At 45.7% G+C, this 19,721-nt stretch overlaps 1 protein-coding gene across 5 annotated transcripts in view; it reads left to right on the top strand.

The window, feature by feature from the left end:
- pappab (pregnancy-associated plasma protein A, pappalysin 1b) overlaps window positions 1-19,721 on the top strand; it is a 303,242-nt gene that overhangs the window by 261,167 nt on the left and 22,354 nt on the right. For all 5 annotated transcript variants that reach the window (XM_060906902.1, XM_060906903.1, XM_060906904.1 and 2 more), the window contains 3 exons: window positions 1,144-1,259; window positions 5,896-5,967; window positions 11,755-11,853. In XM_060906902.1, the coding sequence (XP_060762885.1) occupies window positions 1,144-1,259; window positions 5,896-5,967; window positions 11,755-11,853 (287 nt within the window). The remainder of the gene's footprint in view (window positions 1-1,143; window positions 1,260-5,895; window positions 5,968-11,754; window positions 11,854-19,721) is intronic.

Genomic DNA, 19,721 nt, shown 5'->3' with positions numbered 1-19,721 from the left:
CGTACTGCCAATTACTTTGCAAACCTTTGTCAAGCACTACAATATGGAGTTATGTCCACAAATGCCAGTTAAAGCTTTATTGTTCAAACAGGAAGCCTTATGTTAACTGTGTCCAAAAGTGCCATTGACTTTTCTGGGCTCTGCGGCATCTGGGATGGACCATCACACAGTGGAAACATGTATTGTGATCAGACAAATCAGTATTCCAAGTCCTTTTTTGTAAGGAATGGACACTGTGTGCGCCAGACCGAAGATGAAAAAGACCATCCCAAATGTTACCAGCAAAAGTCCAAAAGCCAGGGTCTGTCATGGTATGGGGTTGTATCAGTGCCCTTGGCAAAGGTAGCTTACACTTCTGTGAAGGTAGAATTAATGCAGAAAAGTACACTGAGATTTTGGAGCAACATATGCTGCCTTCACAATGACATCTTTTCCAGGGATATTTCAATAAGACAATGCAAAACCACATCCTGCGCACATTACAAAGGCATGGCTGTGGAAGAAGAGGGTATATGGCCCCTTTGTCCCCAATAGTGAATGTGTGGTGAATTTTGAAATGAAAAATATGACAACAATATGACAACCCCATATTGTTACACACCTTAAGACCTGTTTGCAGAAAGAATGGGACAAAATAACACATGAACCACTTCATCCTTGGTGTCTTTAGTCCCTAAACATCTTTTAAGTGTTGTGAGAAGGAATGGCAAAATTACAAAGTGGTAAATGCTTCACCATCCCAACTGTGTTTTTTTTTTTTATTATGTGTTGCAAGAATCAAAATTGTAACATGTTTATTTTGCAAATTAATTAATTATGAAAAATCCTGTGGTAAAACATCAAATAATGTGCTGTTGTATTGTTTTTTATTGCAATACAGGTCAAAAATGATTTACAAATTGTTGTTTTCAGTTTTAATTTCAATCTCTACACCATCTCAACATTTTCTAATTTGGAGTTGTAGTTAAAATAAGTCCTGAATAAATGAGCTGCATCTGAAACAACTAGATCATATTTGTGATGTTTAATTTTAGCTGAAAAAGGTTGCATTGATACTGACCTGACAAACTTTTAAATGCTTGCAGAATTTTCGATGCTTTTTACAATGGGCTGATCTCAGACCTGTATGTACCGGTATATTAGGAGAGCAATGTGAGCTGACGTGCAGAGATGCAGGTAGCAGTGTGGTGCTCCTCCCCAGGAATATTACTGTGGAGATGTTGGTGAAAGACCACTGGAGAAACCCACCCAGAGTTAAGGTGCAGTCAAAAACTTGGTGGTATACTATTTTCCTGACCATCATTAGTAATAACATGAAGCATATTATCCAGTTTGTATTTATGTTTCTAAATGTATCCTCTTCTCTAGATGGCTCAAAGAGTTTGTTAAATGTTCACAATGCAATCTTAGTAAAAGCAGAATACTTAAATCTCATCTCATTATCTCTAGCCGCTTTATCCTGTTCTACAGGGTCACAGGCAAGCTGGAGCCTATCCCAGCTGACTATGGGCGAAAGGCAGGGTACACCCTGGACAAGTCGCCAGGTCATCACAGGGCTGACACATAGACACAGACAACCATTCACATCTATGGTCAATTTAGAGTCACCAGTTAACCTAACCTGTATGTCTTTGGGGGAAACTGGAGCACCCGGAGGAAACCCACGTGGACAACATGCAAACTCCGCACAGAAAGGCCCTCGCTGGCCATGGGGCTCGAACCCGGACCTTTTTGCTGTGAGGTGACAGCGCTAACCACTACACCACCGTGCCGCCCCAGAATATGTCTACAAATTAGAAATTATAATTAAGTCTGAATAGCAGTTGTTTAACAACCAAGCATGATGTAACTAATCTAAAATCACTCAAAATATTCTGTAAAACATTGTAAGGTGGTCAAAGTAAACATCTGTAAATCCTTAAATATGGAGCCATCAAGAAGCCAACTTTGAATCTTGACCATATTATGAGAAAGAATAAAAATGATTTCTTATCAGTAAGGTGGAAATGATAAAGGCTTTCTTCTCTTAGTGCCAAAATTCCATGTGTTATGTTGTTTATCAGACACAAGCAAGGCTGGACCACACAAACACAAAATTTTCTGTTTACCCTTTTGACTGTGTTTGAAAAAGGTAAAGAAATGGTTAGAGAAGGATGGCAGGACTAAAGATAAAAAGGATTTTTTGTTTCCTAATACACAACTGCTGTCTGGTTATTTTCCATAAAACCATTATATGTTTTATTACTTTACCAGTGACATACAGTGTAATATTTTTGCAAGTTAGAGTCAGAGTCTGACTTAGTCAGAAAACCTCTGTCATAAAAGATGGTTCAGACACAGACATGAGCTTTCATACAGCCAGGATGCATATCTTTGTTCCTCTTTTCTCTGACCTGTTCTGGAACACCTTTGTGTGGTGGATGACTGAAAAGACCAGCTATTATTTTCCTTAGGCCAAGTTTACATTAGACTGTATCTGTCTCGTTTTCTTCGCGGATGCACTGTCCGTTTACATTAAAACGCCTGGAAACGCCTGGAAACGCCGGGAAACGTGAATCCGCCAGGGTCCAAGTATTCAATCCAGATCGTGTCAGGTCCAGTGCTGTGTAAACATTGAGAATACGCGGATACGTGGATACGCTGTGCTGAGCTCTAGCTGGCGTCGTCATTGGACAACGTCACTGTGACATCCACCTTCCTGATTCGCTGGCGTTGGTCATGTGACGCAACTGCTGAAAAACGGCGCAGACTTCCGCCTTGTATCACCTTTCATTAAAGAGTATAAAAGTATGAAAATATTGCAAATACTGATGCAAATACTGCCCATTGTGTAGTTATGATTGTCTTTAGGCTTGCCATCCTTCCACTTGCAAGTGGTAAGTGATATGAGCTGGGATCACACACACACAGCGGCTCAGTCCCGAATCACTGCTTGTGCACTTCACTCGCGCGCTCTGTGAGCTGCGCAGGGCCAGAGTGCGCACCCTCCAGAGGGCACTCGCTGTTCAGGGCGGAGTGATTTGGAGCACAGGATGCCTGCGGAGCCGAGCGTATCCGTGTATTGGTGTTGCTGTGTGCACGCAAATCGTGTATTGGTGTTGCTGTGTGCACACTAATCATTTTTAAAACGTTAAACTGATGATCCGCTGATACGGTCTAATGTAAACCCCACCTTAGAATGAGGTTCCCATTATAGCTGTCTGACCACCACACTGGATGAAAGACGCAGGCTTGACGTTAACAGTGGCATCACTACTAACTGCCCTTGACCCAAATGCACTTTCAGACCATCGGTCTTATAAATGATCAAAGCATTCACTTTATGAAGGTGATCATGAGTGTAGGTGGTTGCCTTTCCTTTAGAACTATGATCATGTGTCTCCTATCTTCCTCCCCCACTTGCTCAGTTCTGTCTTTGAGAACGTTATGTTGCTTGTTTTGCTACTGAAAGAAGACCATAGACATCAGTCTAGCCCTTAAAAAAATACTTTGGCCTTATTAAATGACTCATTGTTTAAATTCATGAAATGGCAAATAAAAAGAAAGGCCTGCCCTGAGCCTTCTGTGTTTTTGTGGTGAATGAAAGATTTCACACAATTTCAGTAGCACTGAAGTAAAAGGTATTTGACGCAATGAATAAACAGCTAGAGACCCTGAAAAGGTTGGGGGCTTGAGAAAGAGATGAGGAATATCTGTCATCAAGCTTTATGATGGCACTGATTTATTCCTGGTGGATTAAATGGTGTTTTGGGGTGATGTCATGCCTGTGAGTGGTTAAGAGTTTGTCTGTTTTTTTTCTTGTTTTTTTTTCTCTACCACCAAATGGTTGTTGAGGATGATTTGAGAAGCCTGACTGTTTTTCATTCACTTGGTAAATAATCCACCTTGTTGAACTCAGTGGTGGAATCTGAAGCAGTAGAGCATGTACAAGTGCGTGAATAGTGCTGCTTTCTTACTCTGACCCGATATGGCCCTGCAAGACATAAATGTGTTGATGGACCATGCAAATTAATTTATGTGATGAATTGGAGAGTCTGCACCATTTGTGTCCTTAAGAAATCACACGATGCAATGCAATAACATTCTCCATGGGAAAATGTTAAAAATGTTAACGGGTCAATGGAATGTCTTGGCAAAAGTAGGGAAAAGAAGAACAGCCCTCTGATAGGGATAGCATAAAAGTCTATTTAAAAGGAAGCAGGTAGTGCTTGTCCAACCCAGACTTTTAGAAAAACTTTAAAAACAAGCACAGTTTCGGGAGCAGATGATTCAAATTAGGCCTGAGTAAACATGCCGCCTGGGTATTCTGTGTGACACCTGAATGGTGTGTGTGTGTATGTGTGTGTGTGGATTGCCTAGGCCAAGCCTTACCACCCTAAGCCATGCTGGAATAATGGACAAATACCTGCTTTCTTGGAAATGTTATGTTTATGTTTAGCCTTTTCCACTCTTCATGGCTTCTGGAGTTCCCCCAGAGCATGTCATTTTGCCTCTTTAAACATCCTCTCTACCTGTGCTAATTCAGGAGTCGCAGCCAGCTTGTGCTCCTTACATTTAATGGCTCCCCTACCACGCCAAATTCTTAAGTCTGACATGCTAAAAGCCCAATTCTTTACTTTCTATATTTTGCCCTCTAAGACTAAAACCAGGGGGTTTGATCCAGGTTTTATGTTTGCTCCATTACAGGCTTGGTTAGGAATCTGCTAAAATCTCAGCTTATTCAGTTATTCATCTTAAAGAGTATTATTCAGTAACATGAAATCAAGCATAGCATAAGCTCTGGTAGGCCACGAAGTCAAGCTCAGCCCTCAATCCCAGCTACATCAACTGACTGCAGCTGATCTCAAGCCAGCCCACATCAGCTGACAGCTCAGCTGACAGCCCTTCTATGTATTCTATTGGCATATCTCTCATAGAGGACCTTATTTAAGCTGCTTTAACCTGCCTACCTTTGTTGCTTCCTCTGCAAGCCATTTTGCAACCCACCACTATCCCAACTTTTCCCATTTTATGGTGTCTGACTTTAATCAATGTCATTTCTGTATCATTGATGCCTGCTCACAACCCGGTCCAGGCCACATTCTTCCACTGCTCCATGGTCCAGTTCTGATGCTTACATACCTATTGTAGGCACTTTCCTTGGTGGACAGGAGTCAGCATGAGTGCCCTGACCAGTCTGCGGCTACTCAGCCCATACAAGCAAGCTGTGATGCACTGTATCACGTGCAACACCTTCCTATCTAGCCAGCATTAACTTTTTCAGCAGTTGTGCTACAGGTGCTCTTCTGTAGTTCACTGAATGTCCTTCCTTGGATGACTTCTGATGGATAATAATCACTGCATGCTAGGAACACCCCCTTCATCCATGCCATTTCTGTTGCTGCTGCCATCCCTGCTTTAGCTGTTCCACACAGGCACATGGAAGGGCAGGGATGTGCTCTCCTTGCCTCAAGGCTTTCCATGTAGGCATGTGGAAGGGCAGGGAGGTCCCATATTCCAACCTTAATCAACGTCATCTCTGTTGTCATTGATGCCTGCTCTGTCCTGTACCCTATTGTGTGTGGGTGGGGGGAGGGGGGGTTGCTGAGGCTCTCCCTGCTTTAGCCTTTCCATGTAGGCACATGGTAGAGCAGGGAGGTGTGCTCTCCCTGCCCCAAGGCTTTCCATGTATGCACGTTGAAGGGCAGAGTGGTCCCAGAACAGAGTCACCCGCCAAATACAACTTGTTGCAAAAATATTGCAATGTAAATAAAGTTCCTTGACAAAAGTGGTCCTGACAGAATTGGTGTATTTGATGACACTAAGTAGGAATGGTAAGTATTTAGAAGAATGAGGCTTGAAGTTGTGGGAATTGCAAAAAGGAATAAAAATTAAATCTTTCTGTCTCTTTTGCAGAGTATTGTATGCACAATAGTACTGAAGTGGTATCCAAACCCAGATATTCTCCACTGCATCAAAGATTGTGAGGTAAGATGTCTCTTATACAGTCATGTGAAAAAATAACACTTTTATTAACATATTTAAACAAGCAAACAGTTCACCCTTTTGATACAGTGCCAACAGATAAAGGTGATATACTTGAACAAAACAACAAGGAAAATTAGCTCTTTCAATCATTTATAATTACAATCATCAACAAAATTACCAATAGATGTCATATTCTTCTGTGGAGAAACTAAGTACACCCTTGGCTTCAGAAGGTAGTATTGCCCCCTTTAACAGAAATAACTTCTTGTTGGTGTTTTGCATAACTGTCCATCAGTCTCTGACATTGGTTTGATGAAATTTTTGTTCACTCTTCCATGCAAAATTCCTTCAGTTGCAAGATGTTTGAGGGTTTTCATGATGATGTCACACACTTCAATAGCAAAGAGAGCACCAGAACATCTCATCTCATCTCATTATCTCTAGCCGCTTTATCCTTCTACAGGGTCGCAGGCAAGCTGGAGCCTATCCCAGCTGACTATGGGCGAAAGGCGGGGTACACCCTGGACAAGTCGCCAGGTCATCACAGGGCTGACACATAGACACAGACAACCATTCACACTCACACCTACGGTCAATTTAGAGTCACCAGTTAACCTAACCTGCATGTCTTTGGACTGTGGGGGAAACCGGAGCACCCGGAGGAAACCCACACGGACATGGGGAGAACATGCAAACTCTGCACAGAAAGGCCCTCGCCGGCCACGGGGCTCGAACCCGGACCTTCTTGCTGTGAGGCGACAGCGCTAACCACTACACCACCGTGCCGCCCGCACCAGAACATGTCAGGTTTAAATAAGACAGGTTCCACCTGCATCTCCACCTGAAGGATTCAATGGCACCTAATCTGGAACACCTGATTCTAATTTTATGTGTCAGGTATGTGGTAGTAGATGGACGCAATCACAGGAAAGAGTTTATTATAAAAATAACAAGCAGGCATATAATTCAAAATGTAAGGCAGAATCAAAATCCAAAAGACAGACAAAGGTCATGTGAGGCACAAACAGACAAAGGACAGAATCCAAAATACAAATGTGAATCAGAATCCAGGAAGACAATATAAACAGAAGTCTTGGTAAGGTCAGACACGAGTGTACTGAGCAGTTACTTTGCAGTCTGTTTGTGTTCAGCATCCTTATAAGCATGCGCTGACTGCGTTCTAATCTTTGACAGGTGCATGTAATTAGTACTTGAGGTGCACACTGCTCACTGAGAGTAACTGCGCATGGGCACAAATGATAGTTCATGGCTGGCGGGCATGTGCAAACATATATGCATGTGACAGAAAACTCCACCCCCCAAAAAAAGAGTTAAAACCATCCTTGGATGGCTCCAGGAGCAAGAACTTTGCATTGGATGAAGTTTCTATGGAGGTCTGCTCTGGCTCATGGAGGACATGGCATTGGCTTGGGCAGAGGTTTGGGTTTTGGTTGGGCTTTGAATGGCAGCAAGGACACATGTGGAAGCTTTGATTCAGGCTTAGACTGAGTCGTGGATGCAGATGGAGGCTTGGGCATGGGTGTAGACTTAGACTCGGACATGAACATAGGCCCGGAATTGAGCTCAGCCATAGGCATGGGTTCAGGCATAGACGTGGACATGGGCTTGGGCATAGGCATGGACATGTGCTTGAGCATGGACTCAGGCATGGACCTGGGTTTGAGCATGGGCATGGACCCTGGCATTGGCATGGGCATGGATTCGGGCATCAGCATGGGTTTGAGCATGGCATGGACTCTGCTGTGGGCATGGACTTGTGCATGGACTTGGGCTGAGGCATGGACATGGTTTTGTGCACAGACATGGGCTCAGAGACAGGCAGAAGCTTTGTTTGAGTGACAGTCTCATTCTTGCTGATGATGTCCTCAAAGCCTGGTGGTGGAGTGACGACATCCTCGAAGCCCGATGGTGGATTGACGGCATCCTCAAATCTGTGCAGCAGAGCTCAGCCCCGCTGAAGCCAGGCAGTGGAGTGATGGCATCTTTGAAGCCAGGTGGCGGGGTGAAGTGCTCGTCTCCACTGAAATCTGGAACGGAGGCCACCCTGTCACCCTCTGGAGGGAGCTCTGGAGCAGAGGCATCCTCGTCTGCCATTGCATTGACCACTTGAGGGAGCTCAGGAACAAAGCCCCCCTTGTCTGCCACTGCATCAACCTCTGGAGGGAGCTCATGTGCAAAGGCCTCCTCATCTACCGCTGCATCAGCCTCTGGAATATCAGTCCCCACCAAATTTCTAGGGGATCTTCCTCTCCTAGAGTCTGGAACAGCTGCATGAGCATGGTGGTGAATGGCTTAGAGTCTCCAAGGCATGGATGTTTGACTCTGAGCAGATACTCTGGCCACTGGCATGCTCGCCCAGTAAGCCAGTATATCATGCAACCCACCCAGAAGTGCTCAGAAGACTTGGGCTTCACCAGGTCTGAGTAAAAGAATGCATATTGTAGAAGGAACCCAGTTGGGGGATATTCCACTCAATCATAGGGTGCTGGTGTGTCCAACCCTAGCTGCTGAAGAAAATCCAATCACGGCTGAGGAATGGAAACCCAGGTGTAGCATTGAGCAGCGTGCCTGCTCTCTTTCACTATATCCATGTGTTGGTAAAGTAATGTGTCAGGTATGTGGCAATTAGACAGATGTAATCACAGGAAGAGTTTAATTATGAAAATAACAAGCAGACACATACTAGTGCATCTCAAAATATTGGAATGTATGAAAATGTTCATTTTTTCATAATTTAATTGAAAAAGGTAAACTTTCATATATTCTATAATCATTACATATAAAATGAAATTTCAAGGCTTTTTTATTTTGATGATTATGGTTATAGCTAATGAAAATCAAAAATCCAGTATCTCAAAATATTAGAATATTTCATTTTGAGTTTGAGTAAAGCAGTATAAATACCTTGTAATTCTCGGTCTAATTCAGTACATGCAATCACAATCATGGGAAGACTGCTAACTTGACAGTTGTCCAGAAGACAATCATTGACACCCTCCAAAAGGAGGGTGAGCCACTGAATAGCATTGCTGAAAAGGTTGGCTGGAAAAGGTGCACAAGTAACAAGTATGACCGCAGCCTTGAGAGGATTGTCAATCAAGCCAATTCAGGAACTTGGGAGAGCTTCACAAGGTGTAAACTGAGGCTCGTCTCAGTTCATCATGAGCCATCATGCACAGACATCTTCAGGAAAGGGGCTACAACGGTCACATTTCTGTGTTCAATGTCCTTATAAGCATGCACTGATTGAACTCTAATCTGGGACAGGTGCATGTAATTAGTCCTTGAGGTATGCACTGCTTGTAGAAAGCACGACTGTGCATGGGCGCTAGTGATAGTTCACAGCTAGCAGGCACGGATGTGACATCATGGGCTTGTGTGTACTTACTTTTTCCAGGGTGCCCTTACTTTTTTAACTGATATTTTTTAAAATTTTAATTATGAAAATGACAACAAAATGTCAGTTTTATGTGTCATTTGTTGGAGTATAGATTAGAGATTAGATAAAACTTTATTGATCCCTTTGGGCAGGTTCCCTCAGGGAAATTAAGATTCAAGCAGCATCATTACAGATAAACAGAGAAAATAAATAGATAAAACTTCTAGATAAATTAAAATAAATTATTGACATATACAAATATAAAAAGAATAAGATATGGGGAAGGGGGGAAGGAGGGGAAAAAGGGGGGGTGGTGACAGGAGAGATATCGCAGTTTATATTGCACATTATATTGCACATTGTCCAGTATTGCTTATTGTTAGGCTGGGCTACTGCTCCTTCCCATCGTCTGTCCTCCTGTATATTACCTTTATCTGTAGGCACTGTATCAAAGAGAGTGAAATGTTTGCTTGTTGAAATATGTTGAGAAATATCTACAATTTCCATGGGAAGTCCTTATTTTTTTTTCACATTTTCACATGACTGTATCTTGTGATCAGAATAGTTTTTCCCTGTTGCATTCACATCTTCCATGGCACATATACCATTGTTTGTTTGTCTTTTTGTAATGAGAATTTGGAGGAGGGGATTCAATTGGCAAATGTGACATCTTTGTGATCCTCAGAGCTTTTAAAGTCTTCCTTTTAATGTAGAATCCATGAGGCTGTGAAATGATGAGGCTTAATCATGCTCATCCTACACACTGCAATGACTATGGAAACTAACATCAGTCCATTTTCTCCTATTAACTGCCTCATGTTATGCTATCGGCAAATACTACTACTGGTTGTATTTTAAAGGCTGTACATTGAGTGCATTCTGGATGTAAAAGAAAATCCCACTGAAAACCATTATTTAAGAAACCATCCATTATCTGTAGCTGCTTATCTTGTACAGGGTCACAGGCAAGCTGGAGCCTATCCCAGCTGACTATGGGTGAGACATGGGGTGCACCCTGGACAAGTCACCAGGTCATCGCAGGGCTAACACACAGAGACAAACAACAATTCACACTCACATTCACACCTATGGTCAATTTAGAGCTACCAATTAGCCTAACCTGCATGTCTTTGGACGGTGAGGGAAACCAGAGCACCCAGAGGGAACCCATGCAGACATGGGGAGAACATGTAAACTCCACACAGAAAGGCCCTCATCAGCCGCTGGGCTCTAACCCAGGACCTTCTTGCTGTAAGGCGCCAGTGCTAACCACTACACCACCGTGCCGTCCTATTTAAGAAACCATCCAACAAATAATCTTTAATAAGGCAGCACAGTAATTCAGCAGTGATGGCAGCTCACCCATCACTAGTTTTGTGCCCAAACAAGAGTCTTTGGAACCAGCCATATTCTGACCCAATTTCAGACACAGGATAGTTAATTGGCAGTCCCCTGTAAAGAATTGGGTTATGTCAGGGAGATAAATTCAAACTTGAAAAAGGTCACAGGTGTTCCGAGCAACCTATGGGGCCTGTCAGTATGGAAATATGTAGTAATTCTTAAGGGAGACACATAAGTTTAATAGTGCTTTAGTTTTCCAATTAACAGAGGCTGCCATCTATAGACTCAGAAATGCTAACTCAATTTTTCCAGGGTGGCATAATTACAACAAACTCTGTTTATTTTTGCATGGCGTGGATGTACGTGTGAATGCTTTTCTCTCTCTGTCTCTTTCTCAGTAATTACAGAGGACATGTTTATTCTGGCTGTGTGCCATATGTATGTTTGTGATCGTTATGAAGATGAGTGTGCATTGCATTTAATTCAAAATACATTCAGTGTAGTGGCACGGTGGTGTAGTGGTTATCGCTGTTGCCTCACAGCAAGAAGGTCCGGGTTTGAGCCCCGTGGCCGATGAGGGCCTTTCTGTGCGGAGTTTGCATGTTCTCCCTGTGTCCGTGTGGGTTTGGGGCAGCACGATGGTGTAGTGGTTAGCGCTGTCACCTCACAGCAAGAAGGTCCTGGGTTCGAGCCCCGTGGCTGGCAAGGGCCTTTCTATGTGGAGTTTGCATGTTCTCCCCATGTCCGTGTGGGTTTCCTCCGGGTGCTCCGATTTCCCCCACAGTCCAAAGACATGCAGGTTAGGTTAACTGGTGACTCTAAATTGACCGTAGGTGTGAATGTGAGTGTGAATGGTTGTCTGTGTCTATGTGTCAGCCCTGTGATGACCTGGCAACTTGTCCAGGGTGTACCCCGCCTTTCGCCCGTAGTCAGCTGGGATAGGCTCCAGCTTGCCTGCAACCCTGTAGAACAGGATAAAGCGGCTAAAGATAATGAGATGAGATGAGACATTCAATGTACAAATATAAGGGTTTTTTTCTCTGTAGCCTTTCATGGGTGATAACTACTGTGATGCCATCAACAACCGAGCGTTCTGTAACTACGATGGTGGAGACTGCTGTCATTCGACTGTCAAAACGAAAATGGTGAGTTTATGTTGTGTTTGTGTTAAATTAATTTATTTTTATAATATAAGACTGGCTCATAATCATGTTCATAGTCCTTTATTAGTCCATGCAAGCATGAGTTGGACTCATCACTGGCTATTATTTGTTATTTCAGCAGTGGGTCATGGAAAAAACTAGCGCTATGGAAGTGATGTTTGAGGTCACATGAGCTATCAGAAGAGCTCACTGATTCCTTAATGTTTATTGAGCAACACATATAATATATAGCTTTCCTTAAGTGAGTGCATACAGTATTTCCATATTGTAACACGAGTCAGAAATGTGTTTCATTTTGTAGACCATATTGCTTACTCCAGAGAAGCCTGGGTTTTCCATGATATACTTACCCTCTTCATCCTCCTCCTTTTAACAATGGAAAAGTAACCTCTTCAGATCCTGACTGACAGAAACATGTGAACTCTCAGCAACTTGTATGGCTGCTGTTATGGCTTCAGTAGAACTAGTTATTATGTTAATAAATTAATAATATGATACCAAATTTAAAAAAAAGGATTTCATCAAATAAAATGTTGATTCCTCTGACTACTACTACATCAAAAAAGGTGATACAAAATTACACACTGGCATTCTGAATATTTAAAATGACTTCACAAAGCCTAAATATGATGCTGGCTCTACCACTTTGGTGGTTTGAATTTTAGAGGCTGTCTTCCCTTTTAGTGAGTTATTCCTGGTTTCCAAGTTGTTTGCGACAAGTCTTTTTTCCGCAAGTGTTGGCATTAATCACTAACCTTTTTTTTTCTACAAATAATTTTCCAGTATCCTTTTCTTTTTTTATTGCACTTTCACTTTTGCTTTCCTTTTAACATTTTTTCGGAAGAATGCCAAGACTAGAAGCTTTCTTTCTGTTTTTCTTCTGCTCCTGCATAAAGACCACAAGCGGAGGCCATCCACATCGGATCTGTTTTAATATCAACAGATCCTTGATTAAGGTACGTGAATCCTTTCATCATGGCACACCTTCAGCTTGTTCAGTGTGCTGAGTGCAGGATGTTTAGTCATTCTTCCTCCATTACTAGTAATAGCTTTATTTGTGATAAGTGCAGATTAGTTAGCTATCTGATGGAGAAGATTACAGTTTTTGAAGGGCATATTCAGACTTTCGAGAAGGCTAGTGAGAATGAGAACAGTGTAGTTTCTGCAGGGGAAAGTCTGGATGCCCTAGGTGGAGTTAGCAATCCGCAAACTCCGACATTAGAGCCCTCACAGTGGGGCGAATGGGGACAACTCGGCGGCATAAGCGTAGAGCCAAAGCTACCACTGAGGCTCACCCACAGGAGTCCCACTTCACTCCGCTTCACATGTCAAACAGGTTTGTTCTCCTTAGTGATGCACCCGCTGAGAAAACTGAAAGAGCTCTGGTTATAGGAGACTCTATCATATGGCATGTGAAATTAGCTAGACCTTTAGGGGCACCAGCAGCTTTAGTTAGGTGTATACCAGGAGCCAGGGCACCGGACATAGCAGGTAATCTTAGGGTCCTAGGCAAGCACAGGTTTTCAAAGGTAGTTAGCCATGTAGGAGCTAATAATATACACCTTTGTCAGTCTGAGGTTACTAAGAGTAACTTTGTAGAGGTGTTTAAATTAGCAAAGGCGATGTCCGATGCTGTAGTATGCTCTGGCCCCATCCCAATGCGATGTGGTGAGATAGCTTACAGCAGGTTATGGTCGCTGAACTGCTGGTTGTCCAGGTGGTGCTCTGAAAACAGTGTGGGCTTTATAGATAATTGGGCTAATTTTGAGGGCACTGCAGGCCTGTTAGGGCAGGACAGTATCCATCCCACTCAGGAAGGTGCTGCTCTCATTTCTTGCAGCATAGGTCATACCCCCAGAACAGGTCTAGTTAACTTCTGACAATTCAGAGCCAAGGCCAGGGAGCAGACGAACAGGCTAAACTGACTATCTGCTAGCTACACAGAGTTGCCACTCAGGGTCCACTACATTGAGACTGTGTCTGTTTCTCGAGCTAAAGAAAAAAGTAGAAATACTCAGAGAGTTTGTTCCAGTAAACTAATCAATATAAAATTAAATCATACTGACTGTACAGCCACTGCCAGCACCTTTGATCTAAAGGTAGAGCTATTAAATACTAGATCTTTTACATCTAAAGCATGAATGGTTAATGAGCTTATTACTGTGTAGCAATTCTGACGGGTGAGTGGAGCACAGAAGGACGGCAGGCCAGAACTGAGTTCAACAAAAGTCTTTTATTTTCCACTTTTCAGTGTACTTATTTTCCACTCTCCCAGGCACACACGCACGCACACACACAAGGTGTCTGGTTGGGGAGAGAGCTCCCTTCCTCTGCCCTCTCTCTCCTTATATAAGGCGCAGTCACTGGGGAAGACACACAAAACACACGTTAACTGACATCAGGTGCAGTGATTCTGTCACAAACCGACGCTTGACCACGCCCCCGCTGCCCCATACCCCCACCGTCCGATTCAGGCTGGGAGGCTGTCCGGCCTGCAGCCGACTCCCCCCCCTTGCCGGGAGAGGAAGTCCGCCACGACCATCTGCACCCCCGGCCTGTGGATCACCTTGAAGTTAAAGGGCTGGAGTGCCAGATACCAACGGGTGATCCGCGTGTTGGCATCCTTCATGTGGTGGAGCCACTGGAGGGGCACATGGTCCAAACAGAGAGTGAAAGGGCGTCCCAGCAGATAGTAGCGGAGGGTGAGGACCGCCCACTTGATGGCTAGGCACTCTTTCTCGATGGTGCTGTAGCGCCCCTCATGCACCGACAGCTTTCTGCTGATGTACAGCACTGGACGATCCTCCCCCTCCACCTCCTGGGACAAAACAGCCCCCAGCCCTCTGTCCAACACATCTGTCTGCAACATAAAGGGGAGAGAAAAGTCAGGGGAGTGTAACAGTGGACCCCCACACAGTGCAGCCTTCACCTCAGAAAAAGCCCACTGGCATTGCTCCGTCCACTGGACCAGATCTGGTGCCCCCTTTTTAGTGAGATCAGTCAGTGGGCTGGTGACATCTGAATAATTAGGTATAAACCTACGATAGTAGCCAGCCAGCCCCAGAAACTGTCTCACCCCCTTTTTGGTCTTGGGCCTCAGGCAGGCCGCAATCGCTGCTGTCTTGTTAATTTGGGGACGCACCTGCCCATTGCCCAAGTGGAAGCCCAGATACCGTACTTCCACCCACCCAATTGCACACTTCTTCGGGTTGGCTGTGAGACCCGCTCGCCTCAGCAACTTAAGGACGGCCCTTAGGTGTTCTAAATGCCGCGGCCAGTCATGACTATAGATTATGATATCATCTAAGTACACGGCCACATAGGTGGCGTGGGGGCGGAGGACCCTGTCCATAAGCGGCTGGAATGTAGTGGGCACCCCAAATAGCCCAAAAGGAAGGGTAACAAATTGGTGTAAGCCAAACGGTGTGAAAAAGGCCATTTTTTCTCAGGATAGTGGAGTCAAGGGGATCTGCCAATAACCTTTTGTTAAATCCAGTGTCGAGTAAAAGCGAGCTGTGCCTAGTCAATCCAGCAACTCGTCAATACGAGGCATTGGGTATGCATCGAATTTAGACACCGCATTGACTTTTCTATAGTCCACACAGAACCGGACCGACCCTTCGGCCTTGGGAACCAAGACCACCGGGCTGCTCCAGTCACTGTGGGACTCCTCGATGATGCCCATTTCGATCATGGCCTCAAGTTCTTCCCGAACCACTTTTTTCTTGTGTTCGGATAGCCTGTAAGGGCGGCTGTGCACTACCACCCCCAGGGGCGTCTCAATGTGGTGTTCTATGAGGTCGATGTGGCCGGGCAGGGGCGAGAACACGTCCGAAAATTCTGTCTGCAACTGGGCAACCTCCGTGAGTTGGGTCGGGGAGAGGTGGTCTCCACAGGGGACCGGAGAGGTATGCGATGTCAATGTTCCCTTTTGAACCTCCGGCCCCAGCTCCGCCTTCTCCGGAACCAACGACATCAACGCCACGGGGACCTCCTCATTCCAGAGTTTGAGCAGATTGAGGTGGTAAATCTGTAGTGCCCCACCCCTGTCCGTTCACCTCACCTCATAGTCGACGTCCCTGACTCGTCGTGTGACCTCAAAAGGTCCTTGCCACTTGGCGATCAATTTGGAGCTTGATGTGGGCAACAGTACGAGTACTTTATCTCCTGGTGCGAACTCCCTAAGGCGCATACCCCTGTCATACAGTCGGGTTTGCCGTTCTTGGGCCTGCTGCAAATTCTCCTGGGTAAAGTGTGTGAGTGTGTGGAGTTTTGCGCACAGGTCAATAACGTATTGAATTTCAATTTTGCTGGGGGAAGGTCCCTCCTCCCAATTTTCTCACAGTACATCTAGGATGCTGCGCGGCTGAAGCCCATATAATAATTCGAATGGGGAGAACCCCGTGGAGGCTTGTGGGACCTCTCGCACTGCAAATAGCAGGGGTTCGAGCCATTTATCCCAATTGCGTGCGTCCTAGCAAACAAATTTTTAAATTATACTCTTGAGTGTGCGATTGAACCGGGTCTCAATTAATGGTAGAAGGTGCAAAGGCGCTTTTGGAATGGCTGATGGATTTACTAACTGGCATTCACAGCATGCCGTACACCACCTACGGACATCGCCGTGAATCCCTGGCCAATAGACCCGGTCCATTATTTGGGCTAGTGTCTTATCCTGCCCCAAGTGTCCAGCCATGAGATTAAAGTGAGCCGTCTGGAATACCAATTCCCGGCGGCTCTTTGGAATCAAAAGCTGTGTAATCGGCTCCTTAGTCTGAGTGTTCTGCGTCACTCGGTATAATCTATCTTTCATAATGGAGAAATAGGGAAAGGACAGGGTGGCGTTTGGCTGGAGCATTTGACCATCGATTTCTCTCACTTGGTCAAACGCATGCCGCAGAGATCTGCAAGGGATTCCCTGAGAGAGGGAGGAGGAGCCTGTGGCTCCTTGCTCTGACACGGAGATGACGTAGACGGCTCTGTGACAGCTGCTCCTGCCAATGCCACACTGGGACCTCCCCCAGCTGAACTATGGCAGGACCCACTCTTCACTAAATGCCTCATTAATTCCTGAAATCCCGGCCAATCAGTCCCCAAAATTATCGAGTGGGTAAGGCAAGGATTAACCGCCGCCTTTACACTAAATTTTTCCCCTCAAAAAAGAATGTGGACCGACACTAAAGGGTAGTTGTGAACATCCCCGTGCACTCACAACACATTCACCAATTGTGCTCCCCCCAATGCCTTGTCTTGCACCAGGTTTTGGTGGATTGAGGTCTGATTACAGCCAGAGTCCACCAACACCTGATATGTATCCCCTTGGACACTCATCGATATGCGATACGCTCCAGCCTGATCGAGGGCAGCTCCTGGCACGTCACGGATCCGGACCACCACGCCCACCTCCATTGCCGAGCACTGCTGCTGGAGGTGTGCCGGCTCCCCACAGCGCCAGCAAACCGGCCCGGGCTTTCTCTCTGCACCGGTTTTCTGGGGCTCACTCAGCTGAGGGGGGAAGAGACAGACACGGAAGCGGGAAACGGGAGGGCACCGCGGGTGTGGTGGGCTGGCTGGGGTGGAGCCGGCCCCCGCCTCCGCGGTGGGGGACCGGGGCAAGGACGAGACACAGAAGGGGAGGGGGAGAGAGAGAGGAGAAGGGAGAAGAGGAGATCTGCTGTCCTGCCATCATAACAGCCTCCAAATGGTCCTCCGCCAGCTCGATGGCCTGATCCAGTGACGCTGGGCAATGGCACTGGACCCACTCTGCGGTCCCTTTGGGTAGTCAGGCGATGAACTGTTCCAGTACCACCAGATCAACGATTCCCTCGGTGTTGCAGTTGTCAGCCCTCAGCCACCACCAGCAGGCATCCCAGAGTTGCTGGCCAAACTCGAATGGCCAGCTGACTTCCTCCAGGCGCAGAGCACGGAAGTGCTGTCGATGTTGTTCGGGGGTACGCCCCACATGCTGGAGGATGGCCCGGCAGAGGTCCGTGTACACCAGCTGGCTGTCGGCGGGGAGCTGTAGCGTGGCCAGCTGCACCTCGCCTGTTAGCAGGGGGAGGAGGCGCACCGCACGCTGTTCCACCGGCCAGCCCGAGGCCTCTGCTGCCTGCTCAAAGAGTGTGAGGAAGGCCTCGGGGTCATCGTGTGGGCCCATCTCCATTAGGGTGAGGTGGGGAAGGCCTGCAGCGGTGGAGGTGGTGTACCCCGCCGATGCGAGGAGGTGCCGGAACACCTGACGATCTTCCTGCTGTGCCAGCACCAGGACCTCAAACCTTTGCTCCTGTTCCTTCTGGAGGGTGATTAGCGCCTGGTGCTGGCTCTGCTGGGCCGTGACGAGGGTGTGGACCAGGTCCGCGAAGGGGGAGGACTCCATGGGGCTGTTCTTCTCTGTGCCCTGATCTGGATCACAGCACTACTGTAGCAATTCTGACGGGTTGGTGGAGCACAGAAGGACAGCAGGCCAGAACTGAGTTCAACAAAACTCTTATTTTCCACTTTTCAGTGTACATATTTTCCACTCTCCCAGCCACACATACACGCACACACACAAGGTGTCTGGTTGGGGAGAGAGCTCCCTTCCTCTGCCCTCTCTCTCCTTACATAGGGCGCGGTCACTGGGGAAGACACACAAAACACTTTAACTGACATCAGGTGCAGTGATTCTGCCACTTACCTTCCCTGACTCCGCCCTCTGGTCACAAACCGATGCTTGACCATGCCCCCACTGCCACATACTGATGATGGAGTTTAATGTAATACAGTGGTGCTTGAAAGTTTGTGAACCCTTTAGAATTTTCTATATTTCTGCAAAAATAAGACCTAAAACATCATCAGACTTTCACACAAGTCCTAAAAGTAGATAAAGAGAACCCAGTTAAACAAAAGAGACAAAAATATTATACTTGGTCATGTATTTACTGAGGAAAACGATCCAATATTACATATCTGTGACTGGCAAATGTATATGAACCATTGCTTTAAGTATCTGGTGTGACCCCCTTGTGCAGCAATACCTGCAGCTAAACATTTCCGGTAACTGTTGATCAGTCCTGCACACTGGCTTGGAGGAACTTTAGCCCATTCCTCCATACAGAACAGCTTCAACTCTGGGATGTTGGTGGGTTTCCTCACATGAACTGCTCGCTTCAGGTCCTTCCACAACATTTTGATTGGATTAAGGTCAGGACTTTGACTTGGCCATTCCAAATCACTAACGTTATTCTTCTTTAACCATTCTTTGGTAGAACGACTTGTGTGCTTAGGGTTGTTGTCTTGCTGCATGACCCACCTTCTCTTGAGATTCAGTTCATGGACAAGTGTCCTGGCATTTTCCTTTAGAATTTGCTGGTATAATTCAGAATTCATTGTTCCATCACTGATAGCAAGCCATCCTGGCCCAGATGCAGCAAAACAAACCCAAACCATGATACTACCACCACCATGTTTCACAGATGGGATAAGGTTCTTATGCTGGAATGCAGTGTTTTCCTTTCTCCAAACATAACGCTTCTCATTTAAACCAAAAAGTTCTATTTTGGTCTCATATGTCCACAAAACATTCCTCCAATAGCCTTCTGGCTTGTCCACATGATCTTTAGCAAACTGAAGATGAGCAGCAATGTTCTTTTTGGAGAGCAGTGTCTTTTTCCTTGCAACCCTGCCATGCACACCATTGTTGTTCAGTGTTCTCTGATAGTGGGCTCATGAACATTAACATTAGCCAATGTAATAGAGGCCTTCAGTTGCTTAGAAGTTACCCTGGGGTCCTTTGTGACATTGCTGAATTTTACATGCCTTGCTCTTGGAGTGATCTTTGTTGGTCGACCACTCCTGGGGAGGGTAACAGT

This window comes from Neoarius graeffei, chromosome 24 (genome assembly GCF_027579695.1).
Source record: "Neoarius graeffei isolate fNeoGra1 chromosome 24, fNeoGra1.pri, whole genome shotgun sequence".
NCBI lineage: Eukaryota > Metazoa > Chordata > Actinopteri > Siluriformes > Ariidae > Neoarius > Neoarius graeffei.
The sequence above is the reverse complement of the archived record's forward strand: the minus strand, read 5'-3'. Positions and strand labels throughout refer to the sequence as shown.